Source organism: Thunnus albacares, chromosome 23, assembly GCF_914725855.1.
Source record: "Thunnus albacares chromosome 23, fThuAlb1.1, whole genome shotgun sequence".
Classification (NCBI taxonomy): Eukaryota; Metazoa; Chordata; class Actinopteri; order Scombriformes; family Scombridae; genus Thunnus; species Thunnus albacares.
In genome coordinates this window covers 10,512,027-10,528,994 of record NC_058128.1, presented here as the reverse complement: position 1 = coordinate 10,528,994, position 16,968 = coordinate 10,512,027, and the positions used below count along the sequence as shown (strand labels likewise).

The 16,968-nt window shown below is 39.2% G+C and overlaps 1 protein-coding gene across 5 annotated transcripts in view; it reads left to right on the top strand.

Annotated features, from left to right (window-relative positions):
* LOC122974779 (voltage-dependent calcium channel subunit alpha-2/delta-1-like) overlaps positions 1 to 16,968 on the top strand; it is a 103,662-nt gene that overhangs the window by 64,912 nt on the left and 21,782 nt on the right. For 3 of the 5 annotated variants that reach the window (XM_044342713.1, XM_044342710.1, XM_044342714.1), the window contains exons 11-31: positions 1,698 to 1,856; positions 2,387 to 2,491; positions 2,574 to 2,652; positions 3,732 to 3,781; positions 3,947 to 4,036; positions 4,688 to 4,750; positions 5,524 to 5,607; positions 5,742 to 5,816; positions 6,488 to 6,559; positions 6,675 to 6,746; positions 6,854 to 6,915; positions 7,509 to 7,585; positions 9,574 to 9,582; positions 11,188 to 11,196; positions 11,802 to 11,862; positions 12,032 to 12,138; positions 14,197 to 14,281; positions 14,520 to 14,582; positions 16,085 to 16,194; positions 16,287 to 16,358; positions 16,820 to 16,887. In XM_044342713.1, the coding sequence (XP_044198648.1) occupies positions 1,698 to 1,856; positions 2,387 to 2,491; positions 2,574 to 2,652; positions 3,732 to 3,781; positions 3,947 to 4,036; positions 4,688 to 4,750; positions 5,524 to 5,607; positions 5,742 to 5,816; positions 6,488 to 6,559; positions 6,675 to 6,746; positions 6,854 to 6,915; positions 7,509 to 7,585; positions 9,574 to 9,582; positions 11,188 to 11,196; positions 11,802 to 11,862; positions 12,032 to 12,138; positions 14,197 to 14,281; positions 14,520 to 14,582; positions 16,085 to 16,194; positions 16,287 to 16,358; positions 16,820 to 16,887 (1,572 nt within the window). The remainder of the gene's footprint in view (positions 1 to 1,697; positions 1,857 to 2,386; positions 2,492 to 2,573; positions 2,653 to 3,731; positions 3,782 to 3,946; positions 4,037 to 4,687; positions 4,751 to 5,523; positions 5,608 to 5,741; positions 5,817 to 6,487; positions 6,560 to 6,674; positions 6,747 to 6,853; positions 6,916 to 7,508; positions 7,586 to 9,573; positions 9,583 to 11,187; positions 11,197 to 11,801; positions 11,863 to 12,031; positions 12,139 to 14,196; positions 14,282 to 14,519; positions 14,583 to 16,084; positions 16,195 to 16,286; positions 16,359 to 16,819; positions 16,888 to 16,968) is intronic. The other 2 variants (XM_044342711.1, XM_044342712.1) reach the window with 2 other exon arrangements.

Sequence of the window (16,968 nt, the reverse complement as noted above, 5' to 3'; positions counted from 1 at the left end):
TTCTAAATTATTCCTATTTTACAAGAAACTTTTCTTGTAATAACAACCTACCGCTTTGTCTTGCTATATTGCAAAACTTTCTTGTTATTCCAAAAAGTGAACATAATCTCATTAAAACAAACTTAACTTGGTAAGTTGTTATGACAAGAAACTTCATAATGTTGTTAAAACAAGAATAAGGTCCAGTCAGTGTCTATTGAGACAATAGTGTCGTCTACATCAGCTAGAAAAAGTAAAAATTGATTAATCTAGGATCTAGTAATGAGAAAAGTATGTCATTATAACATGAAGCTATCTTGTTAAAACATGAAAAGGATTATGTTTAAACAAGAAACATTTCTCATTATAACATGAAACTGAGCAAATGTTTTTTGTTATGGTTGAAGCAATATGCTGCCGTATCATGTTGCAATCATCTCTGAAACTTTTCCTCTTGCATTAGTAAGTAATTAACCTGTTATTTTGTAAATGATACACATAGAATTTAGCCTTCATAGCCTCTCTGACACTCACGTTTGCTTTGACAACTCACTGTAAAGTGCTGATTATCTTTTTAAAGCTGGCAATGTTGGCAGTCAGCTGAATATGACATGCCTTTGTAGCTGCCCTTGTCATCGCTATTACAAGACTACAAAGTTTAAGTCTGTTTCAAGTGCCATTTCCATTATTTTATTTTATTTGTCACCAGTATTTGACACCTTACTGTATGTGAGCAGAGTTAAGTCTAGTTTTTCAGCTTGAAAATTCCATTTAGTGTTGATAAATAAGGGTCACCCAAGAAGAAAGTACATGTGTAGTTGGCTCATAAACAGCGACCTCTTATGAATGTGTGTGTGTGTATGTGTGTATGTGTGTATGTGTGTATGTGTGTATGTGTGTATGTGTGTATGTGTGTGTGTATGTGTGTGTGTGTGTGTGCATGTTTGAAAGTGTGTGTTTTGAACATGATCATGATTGGAAGGGTGCAGTCAAGGCCAAAACAGATGTTAGGTATTAATGAGCCATGTCCCAGTCCTCTATAGATGGTGTGTGTGTGTGTGTGTGTGTGTGTGTGTGTGTGTGTATGTTTATAAGTGTGTGTGTGTGTGTGTGTGTGTGTGTGTGTGTGTGCGCATGAATTGATTGGGTTCCATCTGTTCCTCCACATTAACTATTCACTAATATTAATCTGAACATTCTTCACATACAGAGCTGTCTTAATGTAATTTAACCAGTTACAGTAATGTCTGTCTCTACGGCATAATCCCTCCATAATCAAGCTCTTTGTTTTTTTTTTGTTGTTGTTGTTGTTCGTTTTTTTTTACCTCCTTATGCCACTGTTATCACATCCCTACCTGCTCTCCTGCCAATCCTTCCTTCTGCTCCTATAGCTCCCTTCGGTCTGTGCAGATTTGATTAAGACTGATTTCATTTCACGCATGACAAATTTTTACAACAGCAAGGCCAAGATGTTAATGTGTTATGAAAAGCAGATCTATTTCAGATAACTTTATAGCATTTGTCAATACTTATTTTATTTTAAAATGAAATCAATTTAATCTCTCTCTTAAAATACTTTATTTTAAGTCGTTCCTATATGTTCAAGGGACACTGCATGATACTGCAACGAAGGGAAAACAGGCCACATATTTAAGAGAAAATATGTGCAAGTGCCTTCCCTCCACTTCCCATCATCCCTCCTTCCCTCTTCCCTCCAGTTTAATGAAAAGGCCAACCACGCAGCATGCTTTGAGAACCTGGTGCAGGCCAACGTGAGGAACAAGAGGATTCTGAAAGATGCTGTGCAGAACATCTCCGCTAAGGGCATTACCAACTACAGAGGCGGCTTTGAGCTGGCCTTCATGCAGCTCGCACAGGTAAAGTGTCAGCGCGGGTGTGCATGATGGAATATTTGTGTGGCATCTGTGTTTGCCAAACATAAGGGCGTGGGAGTGTGCGCGTTTGGTGGATGGGGGTAGGAACGACAACGCTGAGGACGCCGCTGTCAGTATGTTGTATTTTAATTATCTCGTCCCACAGTGTCCGTTGAAATATGCAGGCCTACCCAGAGGCTTGATGAAACCCTGTGAAATCTACTTAACAGTTGGATATAATTTATGTTCATTTAATTTATAATTTCCATTCAATCACAAAAATTATGATGGAGCATAGGACACACTGACAACTCAATCTCAGTGGGCTCCAATGAAGCGTGAGTATGTGTCAACCTCTTCTGGTTGCTCTGAAACATTGCAGCACACATCTCTACTTTTGCTGTGTTTGAGAGGCAACATCAGCTTTAAATTCTTCAGCCTGGTCCCTTTACAACAAGGACATGTTTTTAGTTACTTTTTCTTGGTTAAATTGGGTTACAGTAAAAAAACATATTTGCTTCTGTATTCCCTAGATGAACGTGTCAAGGGCCAACTGTAACAAGATTATCATGCTCTTTACTGATGGAGGAGAGGAGAGGGCAGAGGAGATCTTTAAACAATACAACCCCAAACAAGCGGTAAGCTTGGAGACACATGATGTTTAGAGAGCAGAATACCGTCTCTGTCACATTCAGTTTTACATACTTTTTCTTCTCACAGGTGCGCATCTTTACATTTTCTGTTGGTCAACACAACTATGACAAAGGACCAATACAGTGGATGGCCTGTGCTAATAAAGGTACACGGTTACCCTTGTGACACATTATTCCTCTGTAGGATGTAGAGTGAAGTCGGAAAAAATTTTGAAAGCCCAAGCTGTGATCCAACACCAGATGACAGCTGGATATTAAGTTAATAATATTTGTTAATATAAGTTAATGTAATGTACTGTACAGTACTGTGCAAAGGTTTTAGGCTCTAAAAGTAATGTGAGGATGCTTTTACAAGTAATGCCATGAATAGTCTTTATTTTTCAGTTAACTTCATACAAAGTTGAGCAATTAGAAAAAAAAAAGCTAAATCAAATCAGTATTTGATATGAGCACACTTTGCCTTTAAAACAGCGCCAGTTCTCCTCGGTACACTTTCTCACAGTTTTTCAAGATACTTGGCAGGTTGGTTGTTCCAAAGCATCTTGGAGAAGTTGCTGCAGTCCTTCTGTGGATTTAGGCGTCTCAGTTGCTTCTGTCTTGTCTCTTCATGTAATCCCAGACTGACTCCATGATGTTGAGATCAGGGCTCTGTGGGGGCCGTACCATCTGTTGCAGGACAATTGCAGGATAATTTTTTATGACTCTGGCTGTATGTTTGGGATCACTGTCATGCTGCAGAATGAATTTAGGACCGATCAGATGCCTTTCTGATGCTATTGCATTATGAATAAGAATCTAAACATCTAAAGGGCCTAAAACTCTTGCACAGTACTGTATATAAACTGGCAGTGTTTTGTTAAAAATTCAGGGAAACAGGCTTATCTTTTCAACTGTTGATAGACATTTAAAAAATATGAATACACCTGTATTTTATATGACCAGAAAACAAACCAAAGTTTGTTGTAGTCAGCCTGAAGTAAGACGTGGATTTGAGTACAATACTCATTTTATAAAGCCACTTTGTTATACCAGAGCGGTATTTTTGGCAACTCTCAGACTACATTAGGATCATTCGATGGCTATGGCATCGTTCTAAATGCATGTAATGAACTCCACTTATCTTGTCTATTGAGCTGCTTGACTGTAAATTGGCAGGATTATCTAATTTGAATTGAGTTTTTGTTTATGCAGTATATCTTAAAAGAAACCAATATCTCTGTTTAAGGATACTACTATGAGATCCCATCTATTGGTGCCATCAGGCTAAACACTCAGGTAAACACACTCGGACAAATCCAAGAATACCTTTACTAATCCATGTATGGCTGCAACTGCATCTCATTTGTGCTTTCTCTTCAGCTCACTTTACCAGTTGTGTATTGTGCCACCTTGTGGTTGAACGGCTGATGTGCATGTCCCCTTCTCCCATCCTTTTTTCAGGAGTACTTGGATGTTTTGGGCAGGCCCATGGTTAAAGCTGACAAAAAGGCCAAGCAGGTTCAGTGGACCAACGTCTATCTGGACGCCCTGGTTTGTACAGTAACATGCATTAAAGCATACACACGTTACATGATTGTGCAAGAGCCCATGTAAAGGCAGAATACAGTTAAAGACAAATGTGGGACAGGACAGTGATAATGATAGCATTTGTACACAGTAGAGGAGCTATGCAAGAAATGGATTTGTTTAGAACTTGTTGTTTTTGCTGTCAGATTAACTATTGCAGATATGTTTGATTTCAGATAAGTATTGCGTAAAAATTCTAAACATTTACTGTTTGTCATCTTGCTAAACTCAGTTTCAACTTCGTTCCAGTCATGTTTGTGAACTGATAGATGATCTTTATTTTACCAACGCTGCATGAATGCATTTTTGTGGTGCTTAACCTTCTGTTAAGATTCACTTTGAGGCGACAGTGTAGATAAGGAAGCAGTCTGGTAAACTGAGCCAAGTCGTTTGGATCATCAGTTCACTGATAAGATGCTGTCAACTTCTGTGACCTCATGAGCACCAGAAATTTCTCTGTCTTTTGTCATAGGAAATATTTTAAGTTATAATTACCCAGTGACATCCATCAGACATCTATGTACATTTATGTCATGCACAATTATGTTGGTCTGCTTGCTTGGATTGCTTGCATACTTAATATTTATTCAATATGTTGTATGTTTGATCTTTCAGGAGCTTGGACTGGTGATCACTGGAACTCTGCCTGTCTTCAACAAGACCAACACTGGCTTAAAGGTAGGCGGAAGTCTGCTTTTTTTACTTATTTAATATTTCATTTAGATTCTCATTTGCTAATTTGTTCTATTAATACTTTTTTGTGAGCCTCCCTTTTTGATATTGTACATTTTGTACATTTTCTTCACTTCATTCTGTGTATGCTTCTTTCACTTCCATCTTGTTTTTACTCCACTGACTAAATTTACTGTATGTCTGACACTTTGACCCCATGGGAAGTTTTATGTCTGCGGTTTCGTGCCACGCCATAATGTTTACCAGACCAAAAAAATAAATAAACATACAATATGAATACTCTAAATTATCAAATCATCCTTTACTTTCATCCTCCGCTTTCTTGTGGCTCTTCCTTATATCCGCTGTTGACGCTGAGGTCCCTCAAAGCTCTCCCGCGTGCTTTCACAGGAAGAGAATCTAGGATGTCAGAAAGCAGAAATCAAAAAGAGATCAAACCTGCACATCAGAGAGACAAATGATCCGGTAGCTAAGTGGTTCAAGATGAGTTTACATGTCTACCTCGAAGGACTCAGGGTTTCCTCCGCTATGACTTAAAAAACAAGGCTGGAAATGCCTTGTCAGTGAGTCATGGCCAGCATGTAAAGCTTTTGGGAATGAGACTGTCCAGATTTCAATTGCACTCCATTTCCTTGAAATCTTTCAGAATGCACAGAGGGACTTGACTCATCCAGAAAGAGCAACAAGACTCACAAGTGGGTCTTAGAGTGACTCTCTCTAGCCCTCACTTATGTTCTTCTCTATGGTTTTTCTATCAGAAATCTCAAAACCAGCTCATCTTGGGCGTGATGGCTATTGATGTCTCCCTGGAAGATATCAAGAGACTCACGCCGCGGTTTACTGTAAGAGCACACACTCATACAACACATAAATAAACACTATACACATACAGAACCACCAGCCTGTTGAACCACATTTAGTACCTTCAGTTCTTCCTCTCACAGGTATCTCCCTCTCTATTTCCTCTCTCCTGTAGTTTGGACCAAATGGCTACTATTTTGCCATTGACCCCAATGGATATGTGCTGCTCCACCCTAATCTCCAGCCACTGGTAGGCCAAAAAACTCAACTAAAGCTATGTTGTCTTTTTCCAGGGACAGTGCTGTCGTTTGGTAATATAATTTTTCCATTAGCTGCTAACTCATATTACTCAAACTGTAATTTGCCAGGACGATGACGTCCCTGATTGTCAACACAGTTTTGCGGAACATGGAAAACTCCTACTGCTGTCAACAAGTGGAACTTTAGTAACCCACCAAATCATAGATGTTCATAGCATTAAATTGCTGTTTGGTTTGCTGTCTGACTTAGCATAGCATCTCTGCCGGAGACACCACAGTTTATTTCACTGTTTGTATCATTTGGCTGACATTTCAGTTCCTTTTATACAAATATCTTGATCATATGGTTCTAGGATGATGTTTGTTGAAACATGGCAATATGTTTCTCATTGACCTTGGAAATATGTGCTCTTCTTGTAAATACGCATGCACAGATTGGTCACAGATGATTACACAGATGATAACATTCAAAAGTCAGAGTTAACAGAGAAATTAGTACATTAGTTCTCTGTTCAGGCCACACAAAAAAATCTAAGAACCTAAAGATCTGAGCCTGTTTTGGAAAACAAGACAGGCTCAGATGTCTTACTGCCCAATTTCTCTCACTCAGATTATAAATTATTGTAAGTAATAATAGCTAATTGCTCGCTTTTCTATATAGACTGCCAAGTTTCAGGAACCTGTAACGCTGGACTTCCTTGACGCAGAGATGGAGAATGAGATGAAAGTGGAGGTTTGGAAAACAGATTACTCCAACTTCTATCATTCCATGATGTCATATCAGAATCACAATAGAATTATCATTTATGAATATAGTTCAATTGTTTTTTTTTTCTTTTTGATTACAGATGAGAAAAAATATGATTGATGGTGAAAAAGGGGATAAAAAAATACCTACATTAGTAAAATCCCAAGATGAGGTAATTTTGTGTTGTATGGAGTTGATGACAATCATCTGCTTAGAAAATTGAACATACTGTACTTTACTATTACAACTACTGTACTGACCAAACTGTTGTCCTCAAAGCGCTACATGGACCAAGGTCAGAGGACCTACACCTATGCACCAGTAAAGGGGTCAGATTACAGGTAAATATCTTATTATATATATATATATATATATATATATATATATATATATATAAAATATATCTCATTAAGGGATAAATCCATTACATGTGTTATTTCCTCAGTCTAGAAATTCCAGATGCTTTGCACAGGCATATTTAGCAAATTGCAAAATCATAATTGCATAAAAACACTTCACTCTCCTCGGGACTAGAGCTGGCTTGTGGTCTAAAGTTCAGGACAAAGTCCAGGCACAATTTAAAATGATCTACAGTATAGTTGAAGCCAAGAGGGGCCAGTGTTTAAGTAAATAAGTCCTGCTGGAAATGCTTAGCAGGAGTTATTGAAAGATTTGCAGTGGTGTTATGATGCTATAATGATTTTTCTCAAAGCAAACCCGAGACATTTAAGAAAAAAAATACCGAGTTGCTGTGGATTGGTTGATTTTGTGTCTTTAAAAATTAATGCTTTCTTGGGTCAGCAAGACAGCAGCAGCAATATAAAAAATCTTGAGAATTTAAAAAAAAAAAAAAAATCACAAAATTATTGCAAAAGAGGGACCTGTAGTGAAACTTGTTGATATAAGATTTTTGTGTGTGTGTGTCCACATTTAGCCTGGCCCTGGTCCTTCCTGACTACAGTATGCATTACATCCGGGCCACAATTGGCGACACAATCACCCAGGCAAAATGTAAGTGCCATCATAAATTAGTTCAATCTCCTTTGCCATTCTTACTTTTTCCACTCAGTAACATTTACCTTCCGTCAATACAGACAGTAGACAGACGGTGCATGGTGGGAAATGACTGCTAATGTTCGCCAGTGACATTATTGCTCTCCATGTAAGGCTAGGAAACGCTCGTGCCTTAGTTCATGGTTCCTATCCATCACTTCCAGTACCCCACACTTACTGTACACACACACACACACAATCATATACATCTACCCCACCCCTGCATGTCTCTTGTGTTGCTCTGGCAACATGCACTCTCAGTTGTGGTGCTGTTCAAAGTTTTTGTCGCCAGACAGCGGGACGAGTGGCTCCAGTGTCCCCTTTCACACATACAGTACTCATCAGTTCATTTACAGCTAAGAAACTCTATGTGTGTGTGCATGTGTACAAGTGGCTATATGTGTGGCTGTGTGTGTGTGTGTGTGTGTTTGTGTGTGTGTGTACATGCTTGAGCCTATTGAATGCTATATAGTGGATCAGAAGTTCCATATGTGTGGTGTTGTCGTCTTATGTCTCTTTTGAGCCCTGTCTGTTCCCACTAGTAAAAGATGTCACTGACTCATAGTGTTCCTCAAAGGACAGTTTTATAGTATGTGTGTGTTCATTGCAGTTAAGATGGAGCCGTCCATGGTTTGAGTCTGTCCCTCTGTCTGTCCGCTGGTCCGCCTGGCTGCACTCATTAGCCAAACAGGACGTTTGTAGATTTTGTAAATTCACAGTTAAGTGTTGCAGGTTTTAGCTCATTAAATTGGTTGTTCTAAAAGTCCTTTTCATTCTCGCCAATCCTTTTCCAAAGCATATTGGGTATTTTAAGACTGATTTCCAACTTATTAGGCACCCTTAATTTCAGACTGTTGTTAAAATCAACCGGCAGAGACTTGAAGCAGGCTTGACAGTGGTAATCCATCACACTGAACATTTCATCACCTTTAAGTGCAGTTGTGAGCAGGCACTATTTTTAAAATATCCTCGGTGGTGCTTTTAAGGTTGTTCCAATGTCTGAGATTAAGGTGTTGGCAGCTGAAAGGCACTGCGTGGGGAATGTTGTGGAAAAAGAAAATGAGACGAGAGGATAAACACAGCATAAACTTTTTTTAAATCACATTGATTTATAAGTTTTGTGTTTTGTTTTTGTCAAACAAAATCAGTTTTTTAACTGGCTCCAAAAGTTTTAATGACAGGGCATCCTTAGTTACACCAGCAACGAGAGTTTTGCAATTAACTTTGAGACTTAATAAAAGTGACAAAAATGTATGTACCTCAACCAAGTTTCAAGTCTCTGTAAGTTTATTTACGTAATAATGTATTAATAATAATAATTTATGCACAGTGTTGAAAAGTTAAGTAAAAAAAGAAGGAGCTGTAATGTAAATTGTATATTATTATATGTAATTAATCGGTCCAAACAAGCAAAGCTACTATAGTTGTTTTTGTAACTTAAGAGGACATTGCATTGACTTACACTCATTCCCTGGAGCTTTCTTTGGCCTAACCATAACTATAATTAACAAACTACACTGCTACAATGTCTAGTCCCAACCCTAAAGCTTAACCCAAATCTGTATCTTAAACTTAAAATGTAGCGGTTAACCCTCATATGGAGAGCATTTTTTGTCCCCAAATGAGAGGTAAGGTCCCGTAATGTGACTGTATAAACAGAGTTTGTCTCTGCGACGTCATTAATACAGACATACATACACATACAGTATATCCTGATCTAAATCTCCCCATGTATTCCCTGTGGGTTACTTAACTTTAAATGTTTTGTACTTTTGTATACAATATTCTTATTCAATGTCAGTTTGAATAAAATATTGTGTAACCCTGTTGGCTTCTTTCCCCTTCCTGTTCTCTTTTCCAATTCCCTCTTTCCTCCCCTCATCTTTTTTACCCTCCTCCCTCCTCCCGTTCTCCTGCCCTTCTAAACTTGCTGCCCATTCCTGCAGCGTTTTTGGGCAAGTATTCTCCTCCTGTGCTTGACCTCATAACCCCTGTCATCCTCTCACTCTAACACCACCAGCAAATATTGGATGTTAATTCCACCACTAACTTGGTTCATCATATGTGGCACTGCAGACTCACGGACACAGAAGCATTTTGTTTTTTCATCATCTGTTTTTCTTCATTTAGTGGGTTCTGATTAATTATGACAATTCTGTTACTCTGAATCAAGCTAGCGTCTGCTCTCAGAAGCAGTGCTTCGCATGCAATGAGCGCCCACACAGCGCGTCACAGACGGTGTGTGTATGTCTGTGTCCGCATGTATGTATTTAACCCCCACCTGTTCAAATGGCCCTCAGATGTGGTTTTGGCACTAACCCAATGTAGCAGGAAGAACAGAGGACAGGATGTTTGCATTATTTAAAGGTGAAGCCATAAAGGAGAAAGCTGTGAGTCTGCACCCAAAACATGAGTTGGTGCTTTTCTTTGTTTTCTCTTTTTTGACTCACTTTGAGTTTTACAACCCTGTTAAGTAACTCCTAATGAAAGACAGGATCGCTCTTTACACACTAACCTTCATCTCTTCTGTTTGTCCTTCTGTGTGCTTTGTCATCAGTTTTGTCTCATTTGTGGTCATTGAATCGAAAATCTCCACGGAACATTTTTAAGCCCTGTGGTTTAACTGAAACTGAAGCCCAACTTGTGTCTGTTTTATACTTTTCAGAGGGCGAATATAAATGTCAGTTTAAAAAACTCAAGTGAACTTGAAAACATATCATGTCTCAGTTCCCACATTTATCTTTGATGCATTTGTTAAGTTAATGCAGGTTTCTTGTCTTGCATGTTTCTATGTGTGAGATTGATTCATGTTGAAATCCATCCACATTTTGGATGAATTGTAGCTGCATGTTGTAGACATTTAACTGATCCAGTTGTTCACAAAATATTCACAAACTTTGCAGAAATGCCATCATCAGTGTGGAAATATATTCACTCGTCACTCCCCAAATCTCCCTGCTATCCATCATTACTAGATACTTTGTTGGATTAGTAAGTGGTGACCGAATATCAAAGGAAAAGCACATGGGTGCAATTATTTCCTAATCATGGCTACCAAAGAGGACAAGGAGTAGCCAATGTCGTCATGAGAAATTTTGCTGTACGGTATAATCAACTGTCGACACGATGTGCTTTGGATAATGTCAAAGGAACGTTAAGGTTATGCACAACTGAGCTGCGGTTAATGTCCCTCAGTTCATCCTGCAAATACATCACTGAAGTGTAGTTAGATTTACTGTATCTCCAAAAGAATGCTAATAGTAATGTTAAAAACACTTCTAAATCATAACGTAAAAAAAATCCTGACCACATTTTAAGCCTCTCTTTGTGTTCTCCATCAGCACTGTCTCCATTTACATCCAAAGGCCTAAAATCTTTTGTTTGGAATGCAATATTTCTATTCAGGACTCGCTCTGTGAATAAAATATTGTGTCACCTTTGGCCCCTGTGGTTTTACCCTGTCTTTTTTTCCCCTTTCTTTTCCCTCTCGTCTTTACCTCCCTGGGGATGATTCTGTCGTTCGCTCACTCTCTCTCTGCTGGGATTTTTTTCCACTCCAGGGAAAGATGGCAAGTATTTTTTTCTTTACTTTCATCTCTCTCCTCTTGTTCTTAAGCCTTGTCGGTCTTTTACCCAGCATGCTTGGCAAAGTCTATTGTAAAGTTTTGGTCCTTCTCATCTAAATCTGATTTTTAGCTGTTTGTGCAAGCCTGTAGTCTTTACAGCTTTACATTTCTGTGCAGTGTAAAAGTTAATCAGTTAATCCAGTTCTATGACTTATGTGGTAAATGGAGCTTTTGTTTTGTAATATTTGTATTTTTGCCTTTATGAGTACCAACACCTTGTCTTACAAAAGCTACCTTGACATTTAAGTTGAATTTTAACTAAATATCTTAACACATGAGTGAAAGTTTTTATGAGGAGGAGGGATGAGTAATGTTGAAAGTTTGGATCTGTGCCGCTAATGTTTTTCTGCCCAGTCTGTCAGGAGATGAAATCTCATTTCAGTCTTTGGTCCCTGAAGGAGTTCACTTTTATTGGTGCAGTGTTAAATATTCAACAGGTGTTACACTCTGCCCAGTGGAGCACCATTTTATCTGCGCACAATGATTATTTCAGCTTAATATTAAGCTGTATGGGAGGGAAACTCATAATATTTCATACCTTTCACCAGTTTCTGAAAGCCTGCTGGCAGACAAGTTTGATGAATATGGCTACACATTCATTGCGCCAAGGTAGGATTACATGCAGTTTATTTTAATTACAGTTTAATAACTTTTTTTCTTCTTCTAGCATGACAACTGTGACTCAGTGTAGAGGCTCAAGTTTCAACCTTGTTAATCACTAAATGTTCTCTTTCATGGTTTTAATCATTTCACGATAAAGTTGTTTTCTTTTCCACAGGGCGTACTGTAAGGACTTAAAGCCACCTAGCAAGAATGAAAACAACACCGAGTTCCTCATGGAGTTCAACAATTACATTGATACGAAGACTCCAAACAACCCAATGTGTAAGTATTAAAAGATGAAGCTGTTCACCTTACATTTTCCCATAATGGTGACATTTTCGTCATGAAAATCAAAGCTTTTATACTGAATCTTATTGTGCTCTGTAGCACACTTGGACCATGTTCTTCCTACAGACTCCTATTTACATCTCAAAGAGCTGCTAAACTTTATAGTATTTGCTATAGTGTGTATATGTGAATGAATTTCAGCCATCTGGCATTTAGGTGTGCATTGAACATTTAATGGAAGAGGGCCAACCGAAACCTATTCCCAGAGGTCTCCCTTTCCAGTGAAATACAGGTCTGGCTGGATGGTTTGGTGTGCATGACCAGGCAAAGCTTTGTAATGTGGAACCCCTGTGTTCGTGTTACCCATTTGATGCTAACTCTAAAAGTCTGACCATCACACGCCTGAGTGCACATGTGTGAGGCACATCGGCTTAGATGTGACACACACACGCTTGCACACACACAATATTCACCAGTAATATGCCTTCCACACCCCACCTATAGCCGCTCGACCTCATCCAATTACTGTGTGTTTGTGAGAAAGAGCAGGACACGTCAAGCCAAGAGCACGAGCGGAGCAATAAAACACAAATCAGGGGCCAGTGGACCTTCTCCCAAACATCTGACCAATGCATTAACATCCTTGCCATTTCTTGCATTCACTCATTGATATGCATCACTCACAATGTTGACCACCTAAATAAAACAAAAGCTCCCTGAGTACTTATAAAAGAGCTTCATTATAGTTTGTTCCACAGTGTATTTGGGTCATATGAGTTTGAGATCTCACTTCAAACATCTCAACATGATCAACCCAATAAAACTTCTCACCCAATTGAAATATTACTTTCACCATTATTAGCTGCTAGTTTAATGTGGTCCATAGGGAACACAGAGGGAGAAAGAGGACTATGACCCATGTGGACTGTTGGCGGTTCAAGTATCGTTACACGCTTTACTTGGTTAAGCCACTGCAGTGGCGAAGAAGTTGAAGTACATTAGGAATTCCTGGGCTGCCTTCAATAAAGGATCCCTAATGAAAACCACTGCAAGAGGAGGGAAGGTGGATTGGGGGGTGAAATAAAGTGTTACACCAGCTGTTTTCTCTGATGTGTGTGGTGTGTCATAAAGGTGGGAGGAGGTGGTGGGGGTATATCAACGAGCCTCGATGTTAATGGACTGAAGCGGGTTGTCGGAGAGTTCAAAGTGGTGGGCACCGCCAAAAAGTGGGCAAACAGCTTTTATCACCTGTTCTGTTTGTCATGTGGTCTTGTTGGATGTCTCGGAAAATAATTTGTTACACCCACACCGACCCACCACCTACACCTTGGCAGCATTAGGCACATTTATGCATCTTTTGTTTTTTGTAAGTGTGCATAATTGTAACTGCATATTTTGTTGCTGTCTTGTTTCAAAAGATAATTTTGAGAAATTACCTTTTCATGAAATATTATCCCATCGCTACTTGCTTGGTGATGAATCTTATACAGCTGAAGCTTATTCCTGTGTTGAACTCTATTTGCAATTCATTTTTTGCCTAACGTGAGAAAGTAAATGTGTGGGCGACTGTGGCTCAGGAGGCAAAGCGGGACATCCAATAATCACAGGGTTGGCACTTTGATCCACAGCTCCTCCTGTCCACATGTTGCATCGTCCTTGGGCAAGACATTAAATCCCTAGTTGGTTAGTGTGTGTGAGTGTGTGAATGGCTGAATGAGAGCCACATTGCAAAGCGCTTTGGATAGGAGATAAATACAGTCCATTGACCATTTAAAAATATTCCCAATTCTTCCCTGTTTTGCTTTTTAATCATATCATATATGCCTTCTGAATCCTCTTATTTTTCTTTCTGGATTTTTTGGTTTCATTTCCTTCCTTCTCTCTTTTTCTCACATCATTACTCATTCCCTCTTGACTATTGATACTCATACTTTTATTCTATATATTCCTGCAGATACCTGCTACTACTGAAACAACAAAAATAGCAAAAATGAAAACACACCGGACACTCAAACACTCAAAGTTGAAGTGATACTGTTTTTTGCTGTTTAGGTAATGTGGAGCTGGTAAACCGATTGCTCTTGGATGCAGGCATCACCTCAGATCTGATCAAGATTTGGAAAGAAAATGATATGCAGTAAGTGAATCATTGAAATGTTTCCCATATTACCATCAATGCTTTACATCATTCAGCAAAACAAAATGTGGCATCAATTATTTGTTACTTGGTGTCTGGTAATGAATGTCTATGTGGAAAAACTGAATACAGATGGCTCAAATATTTCAGAATCACCAGTAAATGTCATGCAGGCATAAAGCACATTCCAGATTTTTGTAACTGTATGTTTTATAGCTTTATCTTCTCTGCTTGTCAGGCATGGTGTCTCGGCCAGATTTGTTGCCACCGATGGAGGGATTACACGGGTCTACCCCAAAAGGTACTTGTCGAGCTCATGAGAGAAGTGGGGTTGATTTAGAGGCATGAGAAGAAGCAGTTAATATGTTCAGGATTATCAGATAAAGAATAATGATGTGGTCTACTAAGAAAGCTGCAGCTTTCTAATGGCATAAAATCAGATCTGTTGAATGTTTAACATTCATCCATCCATCCATAGCTGCTTGTCTGAGCCTGGGTCATAATGGTAGCAGGCTAAGAAAAGCAGGCCCTTATCCGTATACCCCTAGCTACTGCCTCCAGCTCCTCCTGGGGGTTCCTAAGGCTTTCCCAGACCAGATGGGATATATGATCCCTCCAGTGTGTTTTTTGCCTGCCCTTGGGTCTCCTCCCAGTTGGACATGCCTAAAATATTTCCACAAGGAGGCATTCAGGGGACATCCTAATCAGACGCCCATACGACCTTCATAGATTTCTTTAAATGGGAAGGGACAGTGGTTCCACTCCAAGCTCCTTTTGGATGTCTGAAGTCTTCACCCTGTGCAAGGATCATATTAGGAGACAGGATGGATGTAAATACACGTATCATCTGCATAAGTATTGACGTTAGCATCATATTGACAAGAGATATCGCTAAGTGGAAGCTCATACAGGGAAAGCACAGTGGATCCAAAACAGATCCTTTAGGTACCCCAGAGGAGTGAGGTGTCAGAGATGTTGTTGTTGTTGTTGCGCTGTGTTCTGAAACACTACAATATGTGACTACTGATGCCAGTATCATTTCAAGATGAAGGTGACACTTAGATCATTCAGGACTGAGATTAATGGGGAGCTACAATCAGTAGGTTGTTAACTACTTTAGTGAGTGTGAAGTGTCAATGGAATGAAAAGACATTTAGGTGAACAGTAGGGGCTCTAACATTTTATTAGTATTGTGATATACACTCACTGGCCACTTCATTAAATACACCTGTGCAATTTAATGCAATGCAATACAATAGCTCTGCCATAAATTCTACATTTAGGAAGCTTATATATTTCAGTTTTTATTGACATTGTCAGAAAGGTGACAATTTGACTTAATGTTTATTATTTAGGTCGTAGTGGGTCGTGGTGGTGTACTGGGATGCATTATATTGAATGGTGTTCCTGATATTTTGTCCTCTCCATTAACAAACATGAGTGGGGGAAAATATTAGGAACACTTTCCAACATAATGCACTCCAGTACACCTCCACCACCCACTACGACCTCAATAGTAAACATAAAGTAGAATTATCACCTGTCTGACAATGTCATCAAAAACTGAAAATGTATGAGCTTCGTAAAAGTAGAATTTATGGCAGAGCTGTTGTCTTGGATTGCATTAGATTGCACAGGTGTTCCTAATAAAGTGGCTGGTGAGTTTATAGTAAGTTGGTTTACAACAAGTCTTTCAAGTATCTCAGAAAGAAAATGGAAATTTTGCTAAAGGGTTCTGGGGTGTGTTGTGGCCTCATAATGGCATCATTTTGTGTGTATGTTTGGTATAAATGTGTTCGACAGTGCTGGGCAGTACTGGAAAGGAGAAGCAGAGACATATGAGTCAAGTTTCTACAAGAGAAGTTTGGACAATGATCTGTACATCTTCACTCCAACACGATACCGTCCTAACAGTGAGTGAACGCAAATGTGTGTGCATGTGTTTTGCTGCATCTAAATGTGCATTATGTACTTATTTACAGTGTTTCTTTTATCCTTCTTGCAGCAAGTGACGATTCAATCCTAGTGAGCAGAGCAGTAGAACTAAAAATTGATGATATCATACTTAAACCAGCTGGTAAGGACTTACAGTACACACACACACACACACACACATATACAGAGAGGGGGGGGTGGGGCTTGTATTTAAACATATTTACACATTTATACTCCTCATTTCTCAAGTTGTCTATCTCACTTTGCCACCTACACATAAACACACTCACACTTATAGCTATGTGTCTTATTTACGCACCTATATTTGCAACCCTGTAGCCTTAACCCTACTCATGCCTGTATTTCCTCTGACACATGCATACATACACAAGCACTTATTTTACAGAGGACTACTCCTCGTTTGTCTATTTCTCCCACTTCCTCTGACATATACACACAAACACACGCACACAAACCACACATCAAGTTGTCGAGGCTCCTGTGATCCTTGGCCAAGTTTGCATTTTGTAAGTTCAGAGAGTAAAGTTGACACAGAGGTCCAACATGATCTAAGATGTCTGGCTTTTTTTTGTTTGATCCCAGTGGTCGGCGTGACATTGGACATCAGTGCCTGGATGGCGAGCTTCATCAACACCACACAAAGGATGAATGTGAGTAGATTGTATCTGCATGATACATATGCACAAGGACACACTTGATCAGGACTTTTTATCACTCTAACTGCTCTACTG